We start from the raw sequence: 27,936 nt of genomic DNA, 5'->3' as shown, positions 1-27,936 counted from the left end.
TGCATCTGACCATCAGTGCCAGCTTAAGTCAGACCTGAGGATGAGAGTGGTAAGGTCTGTGTTGGGGGAGAGGACAGCCCACCACAGCCCTCTGATCCCATCACGATGCCCGCTGCACAGACAGGACAGCTGAGGCTCAGGCAAGCGAGGTGACGCTCCCTTCCTCAAAGGTGAGACCTCAGTGACCAAGACCAACGAGGCGGCCTGTGCCCTGGGCTCCATCTGGGCCTGTGGTCAGCACAGCCCTGGTGTCTCGGGAGGTGTCAGGACTGCCAGCACCACCGGGTACCCGCCATGGCCCCCAGCTTCAGCCCCATGTGCCCCAGCCCCCACCAGGCCCCTCCTCACCGAAGTAGAAGTAGCCGCCCTCGTCCTTGGGCTGGAAGAAGCGGCCTCGTGCCTGGGCATGGACGTCGGCTCCTTGGGCCACCAGCAGCTCCACGTAGTGTTTGCAGCGGCGTTCGATGGCGATGTGCAGGGCGGTCTGGCCTGGGAGGGAGTGGGGGACAGTCATCGGGGGGCAGGGGGAGCGCACAGCCCTGACCAGGTGGAGACCCACCCCAGTGCTGCATCACACCCACAAGAGTTTGGGCTCACGGGATATCTGACTTGGAGGACCCCAGATGCAGGGACTCTGCAGACTCGTAAGAGCCTTTCACGCCAGAGGAAACAAGGGCATTGTGGTCTCACAGGGTTTGGGACGCAAAATTCACAGCCTCTGAATCTGACATTCAGGAATCCGAAACGTCGAGGTGGATTCATGGATCTCAGAATTTAGACCCAGGGAGCTGGGCCTGGTGACACCGCTGCCTTTTCGAGCTGTTGGCTCACAGGACCATTGTCACAAAGCCTCAGAGTCTCCAAAACCAGAGCATCTTGGGTCCGGGTTTCCAGGTTCACAGCACCTTTGGCTCATTGCATGTGAGAACATCAGAACCTTCAATTCTGAAACCCAGAATTTAAAAGTCGGAAGGGGTAGTTATTGTTGTTCTTCAGTCCGTTCCTCATTCATTCCACAACTGGTTCCAGGACATGCTGGCACTCGCGGCCCAGGCTGAAATGAGGTGTTGCTGGGGGGTGGGGAGGGGTTGGACAAGTGAAGAGGGAGCCCCCCTCCCGCCCAGCCCGGGGCCCCACCTCGGTAGTAGATGTCTCGGAAGGGCGAGTTGATGAATTCCCGCATGTTGCCCGTGCGCTCGGCGATGTCCAGGAGCACGGGGATGGTGTCGTTGCGGCCGTTGCTCAGATTCAGCAGGGCCTTGGGCAGGCAGGTCTTCCCGGTGGACGGCTCTGCGGGGAGACACGTGCAACAAGAGGAGTGCTCGGCCCGAGGCCCAAACTGCTGGGCAGCAGGGGACAGGGCACTGGGCAGGGAGCCAGAGGTCCTGACCGTGTTCTGCTTTCTGAGCCTGGCCCCTATCTGCTCCCTGACCCCACCCCAGGGTACTGAGAAGGTCAAAGAAAACTCAGAGGAGCAGATGTTCTTTAAAACATGGAAAGCTGCAGCCTATAGAGAGATGGTACTTACCAAAGCATATTTGGAAGGACTTTTAAAAAAATATATATTAATATATTTATTTGTCTGCATTGGTTTATTTGCAGCGAGCAGGATCTAGTTTCCTGACCAAGGATTAAACCCAGGCCCCCTTCTTTGGAAGGCAAAGTCTTAACCACTGGACCACCAGGGAAGTCCCTGGAGGGGACTTTTAAAAAATCAGATAAAAAGGGGGAATGCTGAGTTAATCAAAGCCAATCGCCACCATGTCTTCACTACAGGACTTCTCAGAGCCTTTAATCTGCTCATGGGGACTGTTGCTGCTGCTGCTGCTGCTGCTAAGTCGCTTCAGTCGTGTCCGACTCTGTGTGACCCCATAGATGGCGGCCCACCAGGCTCCCCCGTCCCTGGGATTCTCCAGGCAAGAACACTGGAGTGGGTTGCCATTTCCCTCTCCAATGCATGAAAATGAAAAGTGAAAGTGAGGTCGCTCAGTCACAGACCCAGGAGGCAGCCTTTGCTTGAACACAGATCCTTTAACCATGAAGCAGGTGCAGTAGCGCCCCTAGAGGGGAGCAGAGGGAGTGCAGCGTTTCCCGAAGTGGGGGCTGTGAGCCATAATAGACAGGAAACTATCTTAGAGGATTTGGGGACTCCTGCAGAGGCAGCAATGGCAACCCGCTCCAGTACTTTTGCCTGGAAAATCCCATGGACAGAGGAGCCTGGTAGGCTGCAGTCCATGGGGTCGCTACCAGTCGGACACGACTGACCCACTTCACTTTCACTTTCATGCATTGGAAAGGAAATGGCAACTCACTCCAGTGTTTTTGCCTGGAGAATCCCAGGGACGGGAGAGTCTGGTGGGCTGCCATCTATGGGGTCGCACAGAGTCGGACACAACTGAAGCGACTTAGCAGCAGCAGCAGAGGCAGCAATAAAAACAGCAAAAGCCCAAGTGTGCGAGGTGTCAGCCCCTTGTCAAATCTCTCCCGTGAAGTCAGTCTCCATTTGGTACTAAGGGATCTTTAACACCTCCCTCTAATGCTTACTAATGTCCCTTTGCAATTTTCTTTCCCTTGTATTAATTTTTATGGTGATGTGAGTGGATTTATACCTTTAAAAGAAAGAGTCAATGACAAGAGAACTGGCTTTTAACCAGGCATGGGGCAACACAGCCGAGTGCAGGAAAGGGCCCAGGAATGCGACAGGGAGCGGGAGAGGCAGGGGTGAGCTGAGGGGCTCGCTCTGGAGCCAGGATCCCTGGGGCTCACATCAGGCTTTGCTCCCCATTTCTGATTTGTGTGTGACCTTTTTCCCACTTCCATTTCCTGTCTAACTACATTGAGCCTATAAAGGGAAATCATAGGCTAACAGATAGCTGTTGATGAGCCCAGCACCAGGCAGACAGGCATTCTCAATAAGTCATACTGTTGCAGTTATTATTCTACCAGAAATGCTTTCAAGACTCTCCTTAGATACCTGGAATCAGTGGAGAGAACGGGAAAAACCCGTGGACTCAGAGTGACCTGAATTCCAGTCCCACTGCCCCAGGAGTGAAGTTGCTCAGACAAACCTCATTCTGGCTATTTCTTGCTACATCCCTGGCGCCCAGCCCAGTGTCAATGGCAGGTAACTATGTACTCAATAATAACAGCCTTCAGCTTTCCATCTGCATAAGGTGCGGGGCGCAGGGCGGTGAATGCTGGCCGAGGCCCCTGGGGAGTCTGCTCAGACTCGCGAGCCTGGAGGTGGATCAGTCCTGTTTCCGAACCGACAGGGAATTAGAAAATTAGAACTGTCGCGACTCTCCATGCTGACCTCATCATCTTTCGTTCCCCGGACCCCACCCCGGTCTGCACGTGTCCCCTTCTTAGACACTGATGTTCCTAGCCAGCCAAAACCTCTGTTACTCGTCTCCATCCTACCTCTTGTGCACACCCTCTCCCCCAGCGAGTCCCCACCAGTTTTACCTGTTTCCCCAAGCCCTCCACCACTCTCCACCTCCATTGCCACCAACCCGGCCCAGCCAGCATCTCTCTCACATGCCCAGGACACCTGCCTGGTTTCCTCTGGACATCCTTGAATCCACTTTCCACATAGCAACTGAGTTCAGCTCTGGTTATGGTCAGCCACAGGGCCTTTGCACATGCCGCTTTTTAAACCTTCTCTCTAATCCTTCCCCCACCTGTTTTTACTTGGTTAACTCTAGTTCGTTCAGACTCAGCTCAAGTGTCACCTCCTCCCAGAAGCTCTCCCAGATTTTCCTGATCAACTCAAATCCTCCAACACAGCTTCTTTGTGGACACACAGTTACAGGTTGTAATTGTTTATTTGTTTCTGTGATTGCTTAATCAATGTCAGTCTCACCCCTGAGACTGAGAGAAACTTGAGGTCAAGTCTGCTTTGTTCATCATCTTTTGCCCCAGGCCAGTACCGGACCTGACGCTTGGTAGGGGCCCAATAACCACTTGTTGAGTAAATACACATTCCGTGAAGGGGCATGCTGTGCACTGCAAGGAATTCCAAACCACAAGGGCTCAAGTGGTTTATGTAGGATGTGGGACCACACCGTTGATCTGAACTGTAGCAGGGTACGGGGCTGCCAACCTGGGTCCTGGGATACGAAGCCAAGAACAGGGCTCAGCCAGAAATCAGGTGTGGTTGCAGTCACAGGACTCCACCACCAGGTGGCGAAGTGGCTTTGCCCACTGGGGAGGCTGGAGTCAGGGGCCCTAAATAAACTGTTCTGTTGGAGGTTGTCAAACTTTTGAGGGGGTGGTCACTGACTCCCCTAATGAGCTCAGGAACCTCTGGCTAGAAGAACATGCAGGGGTGGAGCCAGTGTTTGAGGAGCTTGAGACATGCAATTTGGGGATTCTGTTTCTGAACATGAACACACAACTATAAATTCCAAGTTAGGTCCACGGATGTATTGGGGGCCAGAGCAAGAGAGGATCCTGAAGCCTAAGTAGTGGGCCTCACAGTAAATCCCCCTCTACACCTGCCTTATTCGGTACAATGTCAGGAACCTCCCCCCAGCCGGCCTTAGAGCCCCCCACCCAGGCTCACGCAGACCCACTCGCCTGAACTCAGCCTGCGCTCAGAGACCCAGTCCTGAACTCAGGAAAAACCAGAAATCTTGGCAAGTCCAGCCTGGCGCTGCTCTGCCCACCAAAGGCAAAGCACCACGATTTCTGTTTCACAGGGGCTCCCTCCACCCCAAAGCTCCCCACTTTTGCCTGGTGAACTTGGGGGGCTAGGTGGGGCTGTTTGGCCAGGGCTTATATGTGGTTTATCTCCAAATGAGCTCGGCAGCATCACGGAGACCTTCTGAGGGGAGAGGGGGACCCCATCCCCCCCACAACTCTAAGCTCATGCCCCAAACAAGGCCAGACTCTCTGCGCCCTGGCCGGGCACCATGAATGAACGCTTTTAGTAAGTCCGGTAACTCTCTTCTGATGGACACAGTGGTTCAGCAGAGTATCATTCTGGTGTTCAGAGAGTCTGGCTGGTAAAGGTGTACGTGAAAGATACACTGCAGACCCGGTCAGCCTATTTAGGCGCTTCATTTGCTTGAAATACCTAAAGTCTCCCAATACCTGATCTCCCTGGAGCTTCGTCAGCCCTGTTACTGTGGCCGGCCCACCTGAGACAGGCCCTCCTTCCTGGCAGGTGCCACAATTCTCGACATTTTATATTGATTTGTGGGGTCACTTGGCCAGTTAATGACAGCTCACCTGGTACCTGGCACACAGTACGTGGCTGACTTGGGTGGAGGGGTTCACAGGCTCCCCTCCCCAATGTGCAGGGAGGCCAGGGCAGCGGAGGGAGCCAGTGCCCTGGGGCGGATGTTTGAGCCTGGACGAGGCTGGAGGGAGCTGTCTGGGCTACGTCCCAGGGCAGTGGTGACTGGGCTCCAGTCTACAGTGGGGAGCCGGAAAACTGGGCAGGGGCAGGGCTCGGACCTGGAGAGCAGAAGAGGAATGACCTGTGACCCCCTCCAGAGCTCCCCAGACAGGACAGGGACTTCTGGGACCCTGGCTGCCTTGTGTTCGGCACTATGGGATTCTCTGGCCACAGAGGCCAGGGCTACGCTGTCATTATTCCCCAGGGTACAGATGAGGAAACAGGCTCAGAGAGGCCAAGGATCCCTTAAGTGGTAGAGGTGGGATCTGAGGATCCCTTAAGTGGTAGAGGTGGGATCTAAGCCCAGGTGTGTAGACTCTGGGCTTCCCTGGTGGCTCAGATGGTAAAGAAACAGCCTATAATGTGACCTTGCTTACCTGTGACACTTTCCATAAACAAAGGCTGAATGAAGAAAGGCAGCCAAGGCCCAGAGAGGTTAAGTAATATGGGAAAGGACACACAGGACTAGACTCCCTGTCCAGTGCTCCTCCTGGCTAGTGCAGCCCACTGACCCAAGAGAAGACACTGACGGGAAAGGGGGCCCCCGATGCCATCCCCCAGACCCCAGCTGGCCCGCCTGCTATTCTTGGGTGGCTCACCCCGGAACTCCTCATCCGTGAGGCGCTTCTTGTGGGTCAGCAAGAAGGGGAGCAGCCCATCCAGGTCAGCGGTGGAGCCCCGGGACACGATGTCAAAGAGGATAGGCCGGTTGAAGACTTTGAGGATAGGAGGCGGCTGGGGTGCGGGAGCTTTGGGGCTCTGTGGCTGCTTCCTGAAGGGGGAGGAAGCGGGGTGATAGGAGGGCTCATCCCCTGCCCACCCTCATGGTCTCCAGCCTTAGAGGGCGGAGGATTGTAGGGGAGGGCAGCTGGAGCCCTAGGAAGGGGCCAGGCTGAGAGGGGAGAGACATCTGGAGACACAGAGGAGTGTTTCACCCCAACACTCTACCTAGCACCTACTGTGTGCTGGGTGGAGACAGACAGAAGCTTACAAGATCCCCATCCATCTATCCATCTACCTATCCATCCATCTACCCACCCATTCATATATCCAACCATCCACCCATTCACTCACCCACCCATCTACCTATTCATCCACTACCCACACTCCCACCCCTCTACCCATCCATTCACCCATCCATCCACCCACCCACCCACCCACCCATCCAATCTTCCATCCCTCCACCCACCCACCCATCCACCCATCCATCCATCTATTTGTCATTTATTAAGTGCATAATTAGCCAGAGACTGGAAGAGACAAAGATACTAAGGACAGAAAGGAGGAACACCAGACTAAAAGATAAAGCAACTCTATCATTTATTCAAATCATTCACTGCTTGATTTATTCATTCAACAAACATTTGAGACAAATGAGGCCGTGCACGTAGATGCTTAGTTCAAGGCCCCACCACAGTCAACACTGGTAAACATTAGCTGCTGTTCCTGTTATTATTTAGTGCTACTGGGTGTCCGGAGCCTGTATGTGCGGAAGAAACGCTGAGCTGCAGAGGTGGGTGGAGAAAGAATAAGGTGGGAAGGGCTGGGGGAGGAGAAGTGATGGAGAAGGAAAGAAGGGAAAAAACAGTCAATCAGCCATTCTATAAGCATTCACTGGGCACCTACTGTGCGCTAGGTTTTGAGAGACAAAGAACTGGCGCAGAGCTAGGCCAGGGGCACCGAGGGCAGGGACACTCTGTCGCGTCCTCACCCACCCAGCGCCCAGCACACACAGGGGCAGGAGGAGGCTGTAAATGAAGACAGGACGGACAGGAGAGGAAGAGCATGCGAATGGGAGAGTGGAGGGGGGCAGAGAGGGAGCCAGACAGGAGGCAGGGCCCAGGGCCGAGCGGTCACCGAGCTGTTCCTGGGCCCAGACCTTGCCCCCCAGGACGGGGCCTCCAGCAACGGGGCACCAGGGAAGGGAAAAGAGGTGCTCCTGGACATTGGGGAGGGGGGCACACAGGCTAGGGCAGCCCGCATTTCATCTGCTCCTGAGACCCTCACCCCGCCCCCATCCTCATTGAGGCAGCCTTCGCAGTCTCTGAAGACCTCAAGTGCTCAAACGCATCCCCCTCCAACTCCTCTGCAGCCCCTCCAAAGCCATCAGCCCTAGCTGTCTGAGGTAGTGGTGGGGATGAGGGCCTGAAGGAGGGGGAAAGGGAGATGAAGAGCCCACCAGCGTGTAATGCAACCTTCCAAAGAGATCGGGCACCGGGACACCTGACTCTCCTGGGCTTGTCTCCACTTCTGAGTGGAGCTTACAAAGTTCATCCTGCAGCTTGCAGACTGCGTTCCGTGCAGACCTCAAGCTTCTCCAGCCTCCACCTGGAATGTTGTTCAGTCACTCAGTCATGACCGACTCTGCGACCCCATGGACTGCAGCACGCCAGGCTTCCCTGTCCTTTACCATCTCCTGGGGTTTGCTCAAACTCATGTCCATTGAGTCTGTGAGATCCAACCATCTCATTCTCTGTAATCCCCTTCTCCTCCCGCCCTCAGTCTTTCCCAGAATCAGGAGCTTTTCCAGTGAATCTCCTATGTGGAGGCCCTTTCTCACTCCTTAGCCAGCTCCTCCAGGAAGTCCACCTGGATTATGTTTCCTGTATCAGCTCCCTCTCTCACCTCAGCACCTCCCCCAGAGTGAACTATTTCTTTTTTTTTTTTTCAGTTCTACCAGTTTCTTGCTTCCAGCCCATCTCCCTCCACCCTCCTCATGCATGCAGCCTCAGTCACGTGACCCCATGGACTGCAGCCCGCCAGGCTCCTCCGTCCATGGACTTTTCCAGGCAAGAATACTGGAGTAGGTTGCCATTTCCTTCTCCCAGAGCGAACTATTTCTTTCTTTCTTTCTTTTTTGACCGAGCAGCATGCGTGATCTCCCCTGAGCAGGGACTGAACCCATACTCCCTTCATTGGGAGCATGGAGTCTTAACCACTGGGCCATCAGATGAGCCCAAAGGGAACTGTCTGCTCACCTGCATGTTAAGTGTTCTGCCCTCCAAACTGACAGGGCCAGTGACAGCGACTCAGTATCTAAGCTAAGCAGGGGCAGCATCGGGCCTGGCTCATTCCTGGAGCCCCAGGGCCAACCCCTCCCCTAACCTGGCATGTGGTGGGTGGTCCACAAACCTTCACTGAACAAACTGGTGACTCGGTAAATAAACAAAGGAGACAGGCAGCTTCTGACCAAGCAGGGGCTGAGAAGGTGGCTGAGCTTCATCCAAGGGCGTAAATGAGTCTGATCAGCATCGGGGGATAGAAGGACATACGCAGACTTCAAGACTCCTCTAGACACACACAGAGGCCTGAGAGGGGTCTAACGGGTTTTCATGCAGAGATGGCTAGACAGAGATGGCAGAGGAATAGATGGGTCGATAGGTATCCGAATGAGTGATGATGGAGGATAAACTGGACAAGTGGATGGACAGGTGGAAAGGCGGGTAGCTGATAAGAGAGAGAGAGAGAAGGAAAGAGAAATAACGAAAGAGAGATATGGAAATGGAATAAATGAATGAATGATGGGTAGTTTAATAGCTGACTGGCTGGCTGAATAGAAACGGTGAGTAGACAGAAGAAGGGATGGCTGTTTGGGGAATAAACAGTGGACAAACGGAAAGCTGGTCGTACGAGAGGATGCCTAGATGATGGATAGACGGGCAGACAGATACTTGAGGGAGTAGATGACGGACAGGTGGACGGGTAGATGGATGGACTGGACGGCTAGGTGGAAAGACGGGTAGCTGGATGACTGAGTGAGTAGACAATGGGTGGGTAGGTTGACGGATGGGTGGACGGGCGAATTCAATACAGAGGAGACCCCTGGTCAGGCAGCCAGCAATACTCACTCTAGGACCTTCCTCCTCCACCGCTTGTTGTCACTGGGGTGGTGACGATAGGTGCCGTAGTCAAAGAGCGAGTCCATGGGCGCCTTCTTGGGCCCGGGCACCACTGAGGACTCGTACAGGGTGGACTCCAGCAGGTCGATGGGGTTGGGCACCCCCTTGCGGAAGGCGCCCTGGAACTTCATGCGCAGGTTTGGTCGCCCGTCGCCTGGGCCGGTGGAGCGACCACCATCAGCCAGGGAGGGCGACGGGGAGCCGTCTTCCCCCTCGAACAGGTTGGCCAGCGACGACAGGGGGAAGGCCTCCCCGCTGGGGGGCCCACTCTCATCCCCAGGGGACTCGGCCGCCTCCCCTGGAGCCCCGCGGGGGCCTTCGCCCGGATCCGCCATGCTGCCCTGGGGACCTGTCCACACGGCTTGGCCTGCAAGGGAATGGGAGGGGCGTCAGGCCGGCTCCAGGAAGCCCCCCTCCCACGTGGGCAAACAGCACCGCTGCCAGCTGCTTCAAAGCCACCCTTGTAATGACAGGGGTGCAGTGTGGCCACTCCCAGATGTGGTTGGCCGCCAGCCCCCGGCAGGAGCTGCAACAGGAGCCCCATTCAGGGATCTGGAAACACAAGTCCGCCTCGCGTCCAGCTACCCTGGACATCAGCTGGAGACGGAAGGGCCTCAGAATCACACCAGGTCCCCAAACATAGAGCCTGGGGCTTACTCCTGGCCAACCAAACCAGCTTTGGAGCACCCAGAGCAGGGTTTGAATCCAAGTTGCACATTTAGCCACCATATGACAGGAAAACCGATGGTTCACAGCCTAGGTTTCCTCATCTGTGAAATGGGGACGAAGAAGAGCACATGCGATCCAGTGGCCTGTGCTGTGCCTGCCACACAGAAAGCACCTACTAAAACATAACCATCGAATGCATGCTGCAGGCACACTAGGTGCTCAGCAAATACACATGAACTCATTGTGGGAGTGAGTGTGAACTCATCTCTCATTGTGGGAGTCAGTCACCCTCAACTTCCCAGAGCCATCATTATGACCCCATTTCACAGAACGGGAAACTGAGGTTCTGAGGGTTTAGTTAGCCGTGCCCAAACTCTGCTCCCCAGTGCCAAGCACTGACTCCTTCCCTCCCTCTTTGCCCGGTTAGCTCCTGCCCACCTGTGTTCCCAGCTCGTGCCGCTTCCTCTGGGAAGCACCCCCGACCATTTGTACGTGGGATTCGTTAATCCCGGGGTTGTGAGTACCAGAGGGCAGGGAAGGCCTCTGCCTTGTCCACACATGCACCCCCGCACCTTGAGGGGTGCCACATGGACACACGACCTGACGACAACGGTGTTATTTAGTCTTATTTGTCAGGTGAGGAAAATGGAACTTGAAGAGGGCCAGTCACACGGCTTGTAAGGAGAAGCGCTGGACTTGAACCTAGGTCTCTCTGGCTCCCAGGCCCAATGTTTAGCCAGGAGAAGAGCAAGGGAGGGAGAGGCCTGCTGGCTGTCAGCCACCTGCCCTCTGCAGCATGCACAGGGCGGGCTGGACACCAAGGGCAAGTTCCCAGGAACTCCTCACATCCCACCCGGGCTGCAGAGAAATGTCTGAAAAGCTCTCTTTTCTACATCTCTCCCTCCATGCACATTAGCAGAAGAACAAATAAAGATTGGTCCCACCTTGTTTGTTTTGGGTTGCCAGGAGAGAAGGCAAGGGCCCTTGCAAGAGGCCTCTCTTGGCTGGCACAGCAGGACACACAGAGGGTCAGAGCTCCTGCCTCGGATGGGTCCCACTCTGGGCACAAATGGGGAGGCAGAGCCTGGACTTTAGACTCTTCCAGGCCTGGGTTCTAATCCCAGCTAAGCTATTTCTGTGTAGCATGACCTTGAGAGAGTGTCCCAAGCCTCAGTCTCCTTATCTATAAAATGGGTACAATAGTAGCTTTCTCATACATTTGCAGGAAGAATTAAATGAGATTGGGCATGTCCAGTGTTGACCCTGGGATTAACCTGGGGGCTGTCGATGAGCACAGAGAAGGAAGGAAGGGCTTGGTGCACAGGTGCTGAAATCGGTTTTACCCGGTTCCCCTCTGGGCCCTGGTTAATCAGCAGCTGTGAGATCTCGGGCAAATTGCTTCCTCTCTCTGGCCCTCAGCTCTCCACCTGTAAAACCAGGGTAACCACAACACCTCCTAAAGCTTGGGAGATGCCAAGTGCCTTCAAGAATCTGAAGCACCCACTGGGTGCCAACACCTAATATGAGTCAGGAGACATTAGTTCCAATCCACCTGCCAGGCGGGTAATGGAGACCCCCTAGGGGCTGCCCCGAGTCCCGGCTCTGTGACACAGGAATGGGGGTATGTTGAGGCAGGAAGGGCTGTCCACCGGGGTGCAGGCACTGAGGGGGAGATTAGACTTCCCTGGGCACAGTCCTGCTCACTTTAGTGGGGACCGCAGGGTCAGGGGAAGAGAAGGAGTTTAGGCACATACTTCTTAATTACCGCACCCCCTCCCAGGTCCCCACGGGGTTCCAGACACCCTCCACCCAAGGTGGGGGCCAGATGAGGCAGCCCCTCTAGCCCCCACCATGCCTGTACCCCCTCCTCTAAGAAATCTCAGCTCAGACAGCATCCAGTGTTTCTGGGGCTCCACAACAGGGGGTCTGGAGTCAGCCAGTCCCAGGTTCAAATCCCCGCTCAGTCAGTCACTCACTCACTGCCAGCAACCTTGACAAGGCAAACAGGGATCAATGTCAGCGTATTAATTATGGTGACGTGATAATTATGAACTAAACCCCCATCATCACCGTGATCATGCGGCTCTTGGGGGCCCAAGTGCTTCACACACACACTTTCACGTGGTCCTCCCTGGAACCCTAGACCAGTGGTTCTCAGCCGGGGGCGCCTCGGCTCCCCAGGGACACTGGGCAATATCCAGAAACATGCTTGGCGGTCACACTGTGCAGAGGAGAGAGGACTAATGGTATCTAGTGAGTCAAGGCCAGGGGTAGCGCCAGACACCCTACAAGGCATAGGACCATGCCCCCCACAAGGAACTACCCAGCCAGAAAACAGTGCTGAGGTTGAGAGACCTACCTCTGGAGGTAGGTAGGTACTGTTGTAATTCTCCTTTCACAGATGAGGAAAACTGAGGCTCTGAGAGGTTAAGTGACTTGCCTGAGGGCACATCGCAGGTGAGGGACAGAAAAAGTGAAAGTGGAAACTAAAAGTGTCCGTCGCTCAGTCGTCTGACTCTTTGTGACCCCATGGACTGTAGCCCGCCAGGCTCCTCTGTCCATGGAACTCTCCAGGCAAGAACACTGCAGTGGGTAGCCATCTACTTCTCCAAGGGAGTCCTCCCAACTCAAGGACTGAACCTGGATCTCCCGCATTGCAGGGCTTCCCCGGCAGCTCAGCTGGTAAAGAATCTGCCTGCAATGCAGGCAACCCCGGTGCGATTCCTGGGTCGGGAAGTTCTCCTGGAGAAGGGATAGGCTACCCACTCCAGTACTCTTGGGCTTCCCTAGTGGCTCAGAAGGAAATGGCAACCCACTCCAGTGTTCTTGCCTGGAGAATCCCAGGGACGGGGGAGCCTGGTGTGCTGCCGTCTATGGGGTCGCACAGAGTCGGACACGACTGAAGCAACTTAGTAGTAGTGGCTCAGATGGTAAAGAATCCGCCTGCAGTGTGGGAGACCTGGGTTCGATCCCTGGGTTGGGAAGATCCCCTACAGGAGGGCATGGCAACCCACTGCAGTGTTCGCCAGTATTCTTGCCTGGAGAATCCCCATGGATAGAGGAGCCTGGAGGGCTACAAACCATGGGGTCGCAAAGAGTTGGACATGACTGACCAGCTAAGCACAGCATAGCACTCCTGCATTGCAGGCAACTTCTTTACCGTCTGAGCCACCAGGGAAGCCCTTAGTGAAAAAACCAGGTCTCAAACCCAGGCAGTTGGCTGTGGAGGCTGGGCTACCCTAACCCTTCAGTTGACAGCATGGCCTGGGGGCCGGGTGCCACACCAAACCCTTAGAGTATCTTGTTCAAGGTGCACAACGGCCCCTTGAGAGGATTATTACCGTCAGCCCATGCTAACCTCTCTGAGCCTCAGTTTCCCTGCATACAAAATGAGGGTTGCAAAACAGCTTCTATCCTATAGGGCTGTTAATGGGCAGGTCAGGTGTCTCTTGGGCCCCTAATAAGCACCTGACAAATGTTTTTTGTGTTTTTTTTTGTCTGTTTTCTGGCCACACTGTGCAGCATGCAGGATCTTAGTTCCCTGACCAGGGATCGAACCTCTGCCCACTGCAGTGGAAGCACCCGGTTAAGCATCTTAACCAGGGAGGCCCCTTGACAAATACTTGAATCATCACTGCCATTATGATACAATCCCAGCATACCCACCCTCCCCAGGTACACGCACGGGGTGCTCCTACAGCTGTGCATTCACAGTCCTTATTAACATTCACCAAGTCCTCCCAGCCTCTCCCTCAGTTAATCCGCCGGGGCCTGGTGAGCAAAGTTGCAATGCTCCCATTTCACAGCTGAGAAAACTGGGGCCTCTGAGATGATGCCACACAGTGAGTGACCTTGAAGAACTGGACTCTGGGCTCCCAATCTTGGACTCCCTCCACAGTGCACAACCCAAGTGTGTACAGACACCAGTGTACATGTACGTGCCTGTTCACAAGCGGACGCACAGAGCCCGCTCTGTGGCAATCCCCTCCCCAAACACTGCCGTTCTCTGTGGTTGGGGATTGCGATCACTCCCTGTTCTTATTTGCCCTGTAGGCTGTTATTACACATTCCAAATCCTTGCCAGACTAAGGGGAAGGAGGAGTGCCGGCTGGGAAAGGAGGCTGAGAGTCCTCCTGCCTCTTCTCTGCGTGTAAATATCGTGTATGTTTCCTCCTCTCTTCCCCCTGTGCTCACACACATGTGTGTGCCCACTGTGAGCCCCTGGGAATGCCTCTGCAGGGGGCAGCGCCCAGCTGGCACCAGGAGCGTATCGGGGGCTCAGCGAAGGACATCTACGCCAAGTGTGGACGTCCCCACAGGCTGTGTGACCACTGCATTCATTTAACGTGGCGGATTTCAAATGTTTTTAAGCATCCAAACCCTATACATATACACACACACACACACATATATAGGCTTCCCAGGTGTCCCAGATGGTAAAGAATCCACCTGCAAGGCAAGAGACCTGGGTTCAATCCCTGGGTTGGGAAGATCCCCTGGAGAAGAGAATGGCAACCCACTCCAGCATTCTTGCCTGGGAAATCCCATGGACAGAGGAGCTTGATGGGCTACCGTCCATGGGGTCACAAAGAGTTGAACACAACTGAGTCACTAACACACACACACATCATAATATATACTAGGCGGTAGTCCACACACAGATAGTAATTGTGGCCGGATGGACGGGTCTGAATCCCAGGGCCCAAAGAACAGGAGTGGAAGCCATTCACCCGTGTATTTACTCAACAAATGTTTCCTGAGCATCTATCGTGTGCCAGGTCTTGGGGACACAGATGTGAGCAAGACAAAGAACTCCTGCCCTCCTAGGGCTGACCTGGTGAGAAAACAGAGCAAATAGCCAGACAGAGCAAGAAGCTGAGGCATGTCTGGGGACAAGAGCTGGTTAGACAGGAAGGGCCTGGGAGCGGTGAATTCACGGGTGCAGGGCGAGGAGATCAGGAGACCAGGGCCCCCCAGGTCTTCCTCTCTGCCCGGGTCAGACCCCACACTCTCCAGAAACATGGCGGAAGTTCACGCATTTGGCTCGGATAGCCCTGGGGACTCAGTCAGGGCAGCTAAACCCACACTCCCTGGCCCAACCGAGGAGAGGGCACCTGGTGGGAGCTGGTGGGTCTGGGAAAGAACATGCATATTGACGTCAGACCGATCGAGGTTGGTGCCCAGACCCTACTGCTCATTAACCAGGTGAGCCTAAGCAAGTCACTTGGCCTCTCTGAGCCTCGCAGGCCTCACCTGCCCCTGGGGGACTTAACTGGGTCACCCTGAGGATTACAGGGATTGAGTCAAGCACCTGGCACAGAGTAAACCCTCAACGAACAGCAAGCCGCAAGACCACATGAATGGCAGCTGCCTTCTCCCTGGCAATCCCAGGTTCAGCAGGAGCGGGCTGGAGGTCTCTGGCTCCATACCCCGCATCCTTCTACTGGCAGAAGAAGGGGCCCACCCTCGCCGTTACCCCGCGGCTTTGCCTGATCTCATGGAAACCCTGGCACGTCCTTGTCAAATCCCACCCTCCTGATTACGTGAGCGAGGAAAGCTGCTTAGATCTGGGGGCAAGTTCAGGCGTGCAGGGACTGCTCCACCCCAGGGGGAGGAATTCCAGGGAGCTGGGACCGATGCACGCCAACAGGCATCTGCTGAGTGCCAACTGTGTGCAGGGCACCGGGGAAGCAGAGAAGAGTGGAAACTCAGGGAACTCAGTCTAGGAGGGGACCAGATGGCGCTCCGGGCCTTTGCCTGGGCTGGCCTTCCTCCACTGCCTCCCTTTCTCTGGGTGTCATCTTAACCAGCACTTCCTCTGAGAGGCCTTCCTCCCCACCTCACCCTACCCTACCCTACCCCACCCCACCCCACCCCACCCCACCCCATTCTAAACCAGCTCCTTGTGCTCACTCTTACAGCAAACTGGGCCTCCCTTTATGGCACTTCTCATGATTAAACTTTGACCTTTACTTATATCATCCTTTCATTCATTTTCTCTCTTCTCTAGAGTGTGAGCTCCATGAAGGAGGGACTATCTGTGTTGGCTGTCTCCCTGGCATTCAGCGTTATGCCAAGGCATCAGTAAATATCTGCTTGCTTAAACAGTCAGGCAAGGTCCGCTGAAGTTCTGGAAGAAGACAGGCAGGAGGAAGCAGCACTGATTGATCCTGACGGGCCCAGGAAGCGGCGGCGAGGAGGAGGGCTTGACACGTGGGACAGATAAAAGAGCAGAGGAGACAGCAAGGTCCTGGGAAACAGCAGGGGGCACTAAGGAAAGGGCAGCCTGAGGCATCGGGAGAAGACAGGAATGGAGAGAAAAGATGCGTGAGCGGGTGGGCGGACCGGGAGGTGGGGGGAGGCAGGCAGATCAGGTGGAGGTTCTGGGCTCCCAGACAGACTCCCCTCCATCCTGTGGCTCTCTGCCCCATCTGTGGGGTCCCCCACTTCCTGCAGTAACCTGGCTAGCCTATCGTTCTAGATCAGTCCTGGAGGGGTGGCGTGGGTGGGGAAGGGCCTAGGAGGACGGATCCCAAGGCTTGCTGGCGCTGAGAGGGAAAACGCCAGCTCTATCCACCCCCCACCTGGCAGGTAAGGAAACGGAGGCTCAGAGAGGTAGAGTCACTCTTACAGGGCTGCCCAGCCCCTTAGATGTGGAACCAGGTCCAGTATGGCCCCAGGGCCTGCGCCTTTAGTGGATACTTCATTATTTTTTTATTTGGGCCACACCGTGGGGTATGTGGGATCTTAGTTCCCTGACCAGGGATCAAACCCACCCCCTGCACACTGCAAGCGTGGAGTCCTGGCCACTGGACTGCCAGGGAAGTCCCCTCTGTGAATACTTTACCAGGACCAGGGGACTTGAGAAGAAAAGGATGGATGATGGGGGTGGAGGGGGAGTGGTTCAGGGTGGGTGGTGGGGACCACGGGCCCCAGAGGCAAACTGCCCACTCACCAGCTGTGTGACCCAGGGTAAGTCACCCGGCCTTCCTGTGCCTCTGTTTTCTCACCTGTAAATGGTGATGACTGCAGTGCCTGCCCTGGGATGGTTGAGAGGGTCAAATAAGAAAGTGTGTAAAGTACTGAGCCTAGCACCAGGCAGGAAGCGCCGTGCTGCACTCAGCTGCGTCCGACTCTTGGTGACCCCACGGACTGCAGCCTGCCAGGCTCCTCTGTCCGTGGGGATTCTCCAGGCAAGAATATCGGAGTGGATTGCCGTGTCCTCCTCCAGGGGATCTTCCCCACTGAGGGATCGAACCCAGGTCTCCTGCATTGCAGGCAGATTCTTGAACCGTCTGAGGCACCAGGGAAGCCCAAGAATACAGAAGTGGGTAGCCTATCCCTTCTCCAGAGGATCTTCCCGACCCAGGACAGGTAGATTCTTTACCCACTGAGCTACCAGGGAAGGCAAGGAGTACACACCCAGCAGAAGATGGTTGTTGTCGGCATCATCAGTGTCACTGTAGTCTCTTTATCAGAAGACGGATAAACAGACAAACTGAGGATCAAGGAAGGTGTGACAGCCAGGGAGGGCCAAGCAGTTGGGCCCAGAGCCTGGGACACTGGCAGCCACCTCAGAGCAGCCGCCACCGGGAGCTTGGCTCCCTGGCCAGGCTGCCGAGGCTCCCCCGGCCCAGTGGGTGGGAGCAGCAGGGGGCATCACGCCACGCAGGGCACCTTCCCCAGCCAGCCTGTATTTACCCAGCAGGTCTCGGCCCTGCCTGCTTCCTGTCTGCTGCACAGTGGTTGCTTGTCCAGGGCGGACAGAGCCCCAGTGTCCCGTCGGGTCCCCCCCACCCAGAAGGGGCAGGGCCGGGGTGACTCACCAGGCCCTACAGAGGGCAAGGCTGATGTGACCATGACCTCACTCGGTCATTCTGCAAGTCCTTGGCAGGAGGGATTCCGACAGGACACACAAGGATCCCTCCGAGCTCTCAGGGCTGCCCATTCGCTTCCAAGGTCCCCGGGCCCAGGGTGGGAAGCACCAGGAGGCGGTGCGGCTGAATGGGTTAAGAGCACACTCCGAGCAAGACAGAAGGTGACGTATGATAGGATTCCATGTACATGAAATGTCCAGAACAGGCACATCCATAGAAAAGAAGCAGAGGGATGGCTGCCAGGAGCTGGGGGGAGTCGGGGGGACAGTGACTGCTAGTGGGGATGGGGTTCATTTTGGGGATGATGAAAATGTACTGGGGTTAGACAGTGGTGATGTCTCTATAACCCTGAACATTCTACAAAACCACCAAACTGCACACATTGAAAGGGTGAGTTGCATGTGAGTTACATCTCAGAAACCCTTTGCAGCTTGATGACCTCGGGAAAGTCACATCCCCTCCCCAGCCTCAGTTTCCTTGCTGTGACAAGGAGACGTCGTGAGGGGCAGCACAGGGACTGTGCGCAGCAGGGGGGGGGGGGGCGGTGCTCGAGGACAGGAAGGTCCTGTCCCAGGAGGCTCTGGCGCCTTCTCCCAAGGCTGCACCCCCTCCCATCCCTCTAACTCAGCCCTGCTCAGAGCGCGATGCTACCCAGCCTGGGAAGATGGAAGCCCCTTCTCTCTAGCCCAGCCCCTCTACCGGAGGACAGTCACAGCCACAGGGAGGATTCTGCAGCCTTAGAAACCACCCCACCCGTGTTCTCTTCCCCACCTGCCACTTCCTGACAGGGCGGCCGGGAGCAAGTCACTTCTCTCTGGGCCTCAGCTTCCTCATCTGTAAAATGGGGGAAATGATCACTGCCACGTGGGAAGGATAAACTCACATATTTGCTTTACAGTTACTGGTTGGACTCTACGTTCATGCTTTGAATGAAAAAATAAAATGATAGCTCTTACACCAAAAGGGTGCTATGAGGACTGAATGATCATGGAAGATAATGTATTGAATTGATAATTTACGAGTTTAAGCCAGTGCCTGGTGCATGGCAAGTGTTAACAACGGCAGCTGCCTTTTCATTGTTAATATTCCTTCAATTACTAGCTAGGGAGACAGAGACCAGAGAGGGCAGGGCCAAGGCAGCGCTGGGACCCAGACATCCGAGGTCCAAAGCCAAAACACGTGATTCTGCTCGGAGACCTCGCCTTCGGAAAGCCTTTTCTCCCCTCCTCGTCTCCATCTCTTCTGCATCACTCCCCCATTACCTAGCTGGGAGACTGAGGCCCCGAGGAGGCAGGACACCCACCTATGCAGACCAACACCCACCCCTCCATCTCACACCCATGGGCAAAAGTCAGAGAAGAGAGCAGACACCATGGAATGAATGGGTAAGGCAGGAGCCAGGGAAGGGTGCCCCAGGCAGCAGAAAACCAGTTCAAGATCCTCTTTCTGCCCCAGCCCGCCTCACCTGCAGCCTACGCCAACAGGAGGCTGTGTCTCTGGCTAATTGCTTGAATGCCCACGTTAGCAATACCCACACCCCTCTGGTACATGTCATATACACCTTCTGTTTTAATCCAAAAAATAACTCTAGAAGTTATTATCATTTCCATTCTCAAAGGAATAAACTATGACTGGGGAGAATGGAGGGGAGGGGCCGACACTTATCTAACACCTATCGTGTGCTAAGCACGCTTGCACTGACCTCTCAGCCCCATTTCACAGATGAGCAAACTGAGGCTTGGACAGACCAGGAGACCCAGCTGAGGTCACAACTCAACAGGAGGGGAATGTGGTTGGGATTCCAACCACCTGGTTTTAAGCCCATTTGAGTTCATGCCTTTAGGGTGTATGAAGCCCTCTCCTTGGGGTCACCTTTCTAAATGCCATGCCCCTTGGAAGTCTTGGGGTGGGCCAGAACAGACTTGTAGTTTCCACTGTGCCTTTGCCGCTTAGTAGCTGTGTGACCCCAGGCAGATTATGTCACCTTTCTGAGCCTCAGTTTCCTTATTTCTATTTTTTTTTTTTTTTTTGGCTGCACGGCACAGCATGTGGGAATCTTAGTTCCCCAACCAGGGATCGAACCCATGACCCCCTGCATTGGAAGGGCACAGTCTTAGCCTCTGGACCAGCAGGGAAGACCCTCACTTCTAAGAGGGAGCTAATCACAGCACCCACCGCTGGGTTGCCTGGGACTGTGGGTGTCAAGAGGGAGGCTCATAAAACACTGTCCTAGATATTGGGAACTTGGACGCCAGCTCCAGGAGGGCGGGGGCCTCTTCTGTTACAGTCACAAGAGTTCCCAGGGCCTAGAACAGGGCCTGGCACATTGCAGCTGCCCAAGACATACTTGCCGAATGAATGACCAAATGGATGAACGCAAAGATATAAATGAAAGGAATCGCAGCTAAGTCCTTCTCCACAGGACAGACAGCCCTTCACAGCTGCACCTCTGCCTAACTAACCAGCTGGACAACCCCTCCTTCCCATCCTTGAACAGATAACATAATGAGCACCTGCTGCGTGCTGGGCTCTCTGACCTACAATGTTCAACATCCTCCCGTGACGGAAACAGCTACTATGTGTCCATTTTGCAGATGAGGAGACTGAGGCTCGGGCAGGCCAGGACTCTTGCCCGAGTCCCTGTCTGAATCTGAGCAGGCGGGTCTTCCTGATGCCCTCACCTGGCTGACTGTTGAATCACTCGGTCCTTCGTTGCTTCATCCGTCTGCTCTGTCCACAGGTATTCCTGAGTCCCTCCTCTCTGTCAGAGGGCACAGAGACAGGAGTGAACCAGGCCAGCTGGTCCCTGTCCGAGATCTGTGGGCCTTTTGGCCACCAGGGTTTCCCCTGAACCTGGGGGGGCCCATCGGCGACATGCACTGGAAGTGCCTGCTCCATACACACCCTTGTCGAGCCGTCCCAGAAGGTGGTCAGCTTTCCTGGTCAGTCGGGTGGAAGCCAGGCCACTCCACCCTCGGGGAAAAACTGGCGTCCGGTGAGACTGAGGAGCTCTTTGTGCCGCGGGTGGGCAGAGAGGGGGCAGGAGGGATGGCCGTTACTCACCACCCAAAGAAAAATAAGCTCACTCCCATTTGGTCAATGGCTCTCCTGTCTGCCCCCACACCACCACCTCCTTCCCGAGCCCTTCCCGCCCTCTGATCTCATCTGGAGCAGACCTGTGAGGGCCTCCGATGCCCCTGGTGTGCCGTCTGTGACTGCCACTGATGAGGAAACAAGCTCAGAGAGATGGCGTGACCGGCCTGAGGTCACACAGCCAGAAGGGCAGAAGGGGGAAGCCGATGACCAGGACGGGGCTCAGACGTGGGAAGGAAATCAGAGTCACAGTGAAAGCGAAGGCCTGGCCTCCCTTCCTCATTCCTGCTCAGCCAGGGTGACAGGTCAAGGGAACTCCAGGGCACCTGAGGCAGGGGGAGCCCAGGCCAAGGCAGGAGTGGGCAGCCAGAAGGATCCAAATCCCCTCAACTGGTTTGCTGTGACCTCCTGCAAACCCTGGGGGTGGCAGCCCCAGGAACAGAGAGGTTAAGCCACTTCCTGAAGTCACACAGCAGCAAGTGGCCAAGCTGGGATGTGAACGGAAGTGGGTCAGACTCCAAGAGCGGACAGTCCCAGTGGCTTTCTGGGAAGGAAGTTGGGCCAGCCACTGGGCTTTTCAGGGACCCTAGGGGTCACTGGGACCTAGCTTTCAGGTCCAGCTCTTCCATAAGCCGGCGAGGCATCCCTAGGCAAATTGCTCCTCTCTCTGAGCCACGGTTTCCTCTACTGTAAAATGGGACTCAGCATTCCTGCCCTGCCCAACTCCAGTGGGGGTGATGCTGCAACCCCATCAAGGCAATAGATCGTCAGGCAATAGACACTGGTTACACGCTGAACAGTCTGTGCTGCTCTGGAGACTGTCCACAACCACCCCCACAAAGCCTGCACAGTCATCACCCCTTTTACAGGTGAGAAAACTGAGGTCCCAAGAGTGAGGGAACTGCCTGAGACTTGGGATGTGAACCAGCCCTTGCGTAAGCACTAAGTCAGGAAAGTAGGAAACTTTGACGGCCCCTGGCGCTCAGTCAGGCCTGGAAGTATTTCCGAGCCGCAAAGGCAGCGTCTCTTGTCCAGGTGCAAGTCCAGCTTTGCCCCTGCTTCCTTCCTCCCGCCTTCCTGGCACAGAGGGGCTCTCGGAGGGATGAGCTGGAGGAAAATGTGCCCTGGAACAGTCTGGGGGACAGGATGAGGAAGCAGACAGTGCTCGGAACCCCCTCCGTGTGCTCTGGACTGTCCTTGCAGAGAGGGGACTGACAGTCCCATTTGACAGATGAGGAAACTGAGACTCAAAGATGTGGTGACATGCCTGACCTCCCCTGGGGAGAAGGCAGCAGGCATAGGAGTTAAGTCTGGGCCTGTCTAAACAATTCAGGTTCTTACCTCTAAACTGCAGACTGTCTTCCTGTGACCCCAGATCTAGACAAATGGGGACAGGCCACCTTGGAAGTTAAGGGACATGGATTTTATATGTATCTACTTTTATTGATTTGGCTGAACTGTGTCTTAGTGGCGGCATGCGTGATCTAGTTCCCTGACCAGGAATCGAACCTGGGCTCCCTGCATTGGGAATGTGGAGTCTCAGCCACTAGACCACCAAGGAAATTCCTAGGCACTGATTTAGAGTCAGATAAATGGAGTTCAGATCTTAGTTCTGGCCCTTCCCAGGTGGGCCAGCAACTTTACCATCCTGACCTCAATTTCTCCCTCTCAAAAATGGGCACCATCGTAGCTTCACATCCAAATGTACTTAGTCTTGGGCTCACTGTCTGGCACACAGTAAGTGCTCAGTAAATGCTCACAATCATCATAATGACCGCTAACACAGCCTATGCTTGGCTGAAGCCAGACAGAACCTTGCACCCAGAGTTCAGAGCGGCAGCTGCGGGTCCCAGGACCACAGGCATCTTGAGAGCTCTGAATTAATCTTTAACAGGTGAATTCCGCCCCGACCTGGCAACACGGGGCATTCCAGAGGGCCTGCTGGCAGGAAATGTTCCCTTGGCTCCCCAGATCCTTCGTGAGTCAGGAGGAGCTGGTCCTTGGGTTCCCCCGTGAACTGGGGAGGGGCCTGGAATGTTTTTCCTAGAGTCGAATGGGGGAAACTGAGGCACACAGCAGGTTGAGGGGCCTGGGAGGTATAGAGCCGCCACTCTCCATGTGGCCCCCTCCCTCCCAGGGACACACGAAGGACCTCAAAGGACTCTGGCCCTCTCAAAACGCTGTGTTCGGGCACTCAACCGTGCAAGTGGGGTTAATTGCGCACCACGTGCCGGGTGCCCTGAGATCAAGTCTTGCATAGTGCTTTCCCTCCCACATCTTCCAGCCGCCTACCAGGCGTGCCAGCCCCTACCTGGGGCCTCACACCTCTGGCTGGATGACTTCTCCGCCTGGGGACCGGCCTCCCCACCCAGCCCCGACTCCTCGGGCCTTTCTAGACCACACATCCGGCGTGGCCCTCCCAGGCTGGACTTGCAGGGCTTCTGGGTCTGACCCAGCCCTCTGCCTGTCTGATCCCTTGTCCTTCCTGTTCGTGTCACACTCCAGACAAACGGGACGTCTCAGCTCTGCTAGTTTCACCAGCTGGTGACAAGGAGAAGTCAGATCTTTACCTGAATACCCTTGCCCCCAGCATCTGCATTTACTCCTTCAGGTGAGCCTCCAAGGCCACCGTGATCAAGCCCTTCCGGGTACCTGATCGTCACAATCCCACCCACAGCACGCTCCCCTGAGCCCCAGCCATCCGGGGCACACACGCTCCCTGGCTGGGTGCTCTTGGGGCTGGTGTGGGTGTTGCCTGAGGGCAACGCCAGGGTCAGGGAGGCAGCTGAGGGGGAGGAGGCAGCTCTCCCTCCCATCCCACCGGCTCTCTTGGACCACCCAGTTCACCGCGCCCCCCCGACCCGGGCTGGGGCTAGGTGGGGGTCCGATGCCTCAGTGCCCAGTCGAGGGCTGGCCCGGGCAGCTTTGCAAGAGGGTTTTGATGGACAGAGGAGGAAATGGCTGAGGCCCAGCTCACACCGGCACAGCTGATGAGGTGGGAGGGGAGTCCACAGCCCCAGCCTGGATAGAAGGCGTCTGGTCTGGATTTCGCTTGGGGGATTTGAGGCGTCTTCACTAGTCTCTCACACACTTCTTCCTCAGGCGCCCATTCTCTAAACCTGGGGAAACTCCACTTGGAAATGACCCCACCCTGCTTCTATTAATACAAGTGTGAACCTGACTGGCCCAGGACTGTCATTTGTTGTCTTAGGAGCCCCTCCCCGCTACGGTTTACCAATAAAAGTGGGGAAAGGGGTCCCCCGCCTTTCTGGCTCCTACCACTGTTCAAACAGAATGATCTAGATAAATGTGGAAATGGCCAATTACCTTTTTTCACCCCCTCCATTGGGCTTCCGTGGTGGCTCAACTGGTAAAGAATCTGCCTGTGATGCGGGAGACCTGGGTTTGATCCCTGGGTTGGGAAGATCCCCTGGAGAAGGGAATGGCTACCCACTCCAGTATTCCAGCCTGGAGAATTCCATGGACAGAGGAGACTGGCGAGCTACAGTCTATAGGGTCCCAAAGAGTCAGGCACAATTGAATGACTTTCACACTTCACATTTCACCCCCTCCGTTAAGAAGATGTTGGGGGCAACAGCCACCAGTGCAAACATCATACCCTTAGGCTGGGCTCCAGGCAGTGTGGGGCCCCTCACAGGTCGGCTGTCCTCGCTTCAGCCCAGGGGCGCCCTCAGCCCACCCCCACTTTATAGATGAGCTGTCTGTCCCTTAGACAGCTAAAGTAGCCCGAGATCACACAGTAGCAGGTGGCCAAGGGAGGGTTCACACCCACACAGGCCCCACTTTTAACCTCACAGACGATCCGGGCTTGACCCTCATACCTGACCTCTCTTAAGAGGCCACCTCCTCACCCAGTGACCCCATCCTTGCCCCTATGATAAAGGGGCAAAGCTCAAACCCTCCAGAGGGGTCTCAGTGTCCGAGATCACGCCCTACCTCCACCCCCCAGCAGAAGTCCTTGGTTCTAGACACTCGGCAGCCATAAGTCCACCCCCTCCTTGGCAACTTCCACGACAGCCCCTGGGCTCCATGTAGGGAGGATGTTGGAGCTGGACAGCCCTGGCTTTAAGTTCCACTTGGCTATATCCCTGACCTGGGCCTCAGTTTCCTCTTCTGCAAAATGGGGAGAGTGGATGGAGGAAACCGGCTGGTGCTGCGCCAGGCAGGGGAGTCCACGGTTGGAAACCGCCAGGCATGTGGGAGGGTAGGCGGTCTCTCCCAGTTCTCAGAGACCTCCCAGGGTGTCCCGGCAGAGCTGGAGGGGAGATTAGAGATCTTCCTGCCTCCTGCGAGAAGAGCTCTCCGTCTGGGGCTCAGTAAGGAAGAAGTGATCTTTGGAAGCTGCAGACTCCCAACCCTTCCCGGAGATTGAAGGCAAACCCCTAGGCACCTAACTCCCTCTTCCAAGCCCACCAAAAAGGAGGTGACCGCGAGGTGGTCTGCAGGGCCTCCTGTGTTTGGTTCCTGGGCTTGGATCTCCGGGGGAGCCGGTACCTCCCTCCCTCAGGCCTGCATTCCCGCGAGCCGGGAGCCGAGGTTAGCGCCCACTTCGCAGGTAGGGAAAGGGAAGCCCAGAGAGGTGGTGCCCGGCCCAAGGGACCCCCACGGATCCCGCGCCCCAGACTGGCACTCCGCAGCCTCCAAAACGTACCCAGGGGCGCGAGAGGTCCTTGGCTGTGCCGACCCTCCCGAGGGTCCCCGCCCCGAAGGCCCAGACCCCACTCACCTCCGAGAGGGCTCGGCGGGCGCCGGCGGCCGGGAGCTCGGCGCTTCCTGAATCCCGACAGCCAGCCCTGCGCCCGCCCGGAGCCGCCGCGTCCCTCCTCCCCGGGCTCAGGTTCCACCGAGCGCCGCCCCCGGGCTGCACCCCGCCCACGTCGCCCGCCCCGGAGGGGAGGCGCCGAGCCTACCCAGCGCCCGGGACCCGCGCCCCTGTGGGAAGGGCGGCGGCGGGCGGGCGGGCGGGCGGGCGGGGGGTGGGGGGGGGGTGGAGGTGGAGGCAGGTCCTCAGTTTCCTCACCTGGAAAACGGGCGTCATCACCCCAGGTACAGGGGCAGGCGCTTCGTGGGGGGCGTGGGGGAGCCTCTGGCTGGAATCCTGAGACCACCGGCTCCTGAATTCGTCAGCCCGGGACTGCTTCGCCATCTGGTAATGGGCTTGTCACCGATTCCTCCACGCTTCCGCCCATTCGGCAGTCAGTTCAGAGACAGTGTGCGCTAGGTCCCGGCCTGGCCTTCGGGTAGCTCCAGACGTCCAGCGGCGGAGGCACCTGTGTTACAGACAGTACCATCCAGGACTAAACCAGTGCGAGCGCCTTTGAACTTCACCTCTTTACCCAGCGCCTAGCACAGACCCTGGCACTGAGTAGGCCACCAACAAGTGTTCTTTTATGGAGAAGGTGAGCCCCACCGCGCAGTCTCACTTCTACCCCAGACACTTGAATACCTTCATGGACAGGCAGCTCACTTCTGCCAGGACTGGCTCGACTCCTCCAGCCAGACTCCCGGAGCCCAAACCCTGGCTCTGTGACTCACCAGTTGAGCAGCCAGTCCCTACTCTGCCTCAGTTTCCCCTCACATCACAGTGAAGAGGCTGAGGGCACCAGGTCCATGCAGTGGCCAAAGAACAGCCTTAACCCTTTTTATTGTTATTCTTTTCTCTAAACTGAGCTGACTCCCACATTGGGAAGACGGTGGGGTGGCTCCTTCCTCAACAGCTTGCAAGCAGAAATAGCTGCCAGGGTGCGCTGGTTCAGCAGCCAGAAAGTGGAATTTGAGAATTGTTGGAGAACCTTAATGGAAGTGCTGCGTTCAAACCAGCGGCCGAGGACGTCCCTGGTGGTCCAGTGGTTAAGACCCTGTGCTTCCACTGCAGGGGCACGGGTTCGGTCCCTGGTCAGGCATACGTGCTTCAGTCACACGACTCTTTGAGACCCTGTGGACTGTAGCCTGACCAGCTCCTCTGTCCATGGAATTCTCCAGACAAGAATACTGGAGTGGGTAGCCATTTACTTCTCCAAGGGAGCCTCCCAACCCAGGATCAAACCCGAGTCTCTTACGTCTCCCGCATTGGCAGGCGGGTTCTTTACCACTAGTGCTACGTGGGAAGCCCCTGGTCAGGGGACTAAAATCCTGCATGCCTCGCAGCCAAAACAAACAAAAAATAAAATAAAATGCAAACTGCCAGTCTGAAACAATTACCAAAAGAGAAACCTTGATAAAGAATTCACTGAGCAAGAGGTGGGGATGGGGGTGGAGGGTGTCAATTAAGCCTTCCTCCCCCCAGGCTATGCGGCGGGAATTGGTGTGCCCGTTTTACGGATGGGAGACGGGCTTGGAAGGAATTGTGGCCTCTCCAAAGCTCTGTCCATGATGATTTGAGAGAGAGGACTCTCTCCTCTGGGCTTCCAGAATCTTAAACAGAGCAGACAGGCAGTTATCTGGCAGTAAGGAATGTAAACAGACGGCCCCTTATACCTCGTTGAGGAGGAAAAGCCCTTCTGTTTGGGGCCTTCCAGCTGGGCGTGGGTCAGGGCGGGACGCAGAGGAGTTCTGGGCATATCTAGTCTGGAGCCCATTTCTGGAGAAAGCCTCTTCTTAAAAGAAAGAAAAAGAGGGGCTTCCCTAGCAGTCCAGGAGCTAAGCCTCTGCGTTCCCAATGCAGGGGAGCCGGGTTCAGTCCTTGGTCAGGGAACTAGATCCCACATGCCACAGCCAGATAAATAAGCAAATATTAAAAAAAAAAAAAAAAAAGGATAATTCAGTAGGAGGATGCTGGGGGCTTCCCTGGAGGCTCAGATGGTAAAGCATCTGCCTGCAATGCAGGAGACCTGCATTCAATGCCTGGGTCAGGAAGGTCCCCTGGAGAAGGGCATGGCTACCCACACCAGTGTTCTTGCCTGGAGAATCCCTTGGACAGAGGAGCCTGGCGGGCTTAGGAGGGTGCTGGAGGGGACTGGAGGAGATAGGGTCAGGG

At 55.9% G+C, this 27,936-nt stretch overlaps 1 protein-coding gene across 1 annotated transcript in view; it reads right to left on the bottom strand.

Moving 5' to 3' along the window:
• TRPV4 (transient receptor potential cation channel subfamily V member 4) overlaps window positions 1-26,103 on the bottom strand; it is a 38,130-nt gene extending 12,027 nt beyond the window's left edge. The window contains exons 1-5 of the mRNA XM_052654718.1: window positions 25,981-26,103; window positions 9,250-9,667; window positions 6,001-6,173; window positions 1,138-1,290; window positions 349-489 (exon numbers count right to left, since the gene is read on the bottom strand). Coding sequence (XP_052510678.1) covers window positions 349-489; window positions 1,138-1,290; window positions 6,001-6,173; window positions 9,250-9,635 — 853 coding nt within the window. The 5' untranslated portion in view covers window positions 9,636-9,667; window positions 25,981-26,103. The remainder of the gene's footprint in view (window positions 1-348; window positions 490-1,137; window positions 1,291-6,000; window positions 6,174-9,249; window positions 9,668-25,980) is intronic.
• Window positions 26,104-27,936: the final 1,833 nt, after the last annotated feature.

The sequence above is a fragment of the Budorcas taxicolor genome, chromosome 17, assembly GCF_023091745.1.
Source record: "Budorcas taxicolor isolate Tak-1 chromosome 17, Takin1.1, whole genome shotgun sequence".
In the NCBI taxonomy this organism is placed as follows: domain Eukaryota; kingdom Metazoa; phylum Chordata; class Mammalia; order Artiodactyla; family Bovidae; genus Budorcas; species Budorcas taxicolor.
This window is presented reverse-complemented; position numbering and strand designations above follow the sequence as displayed.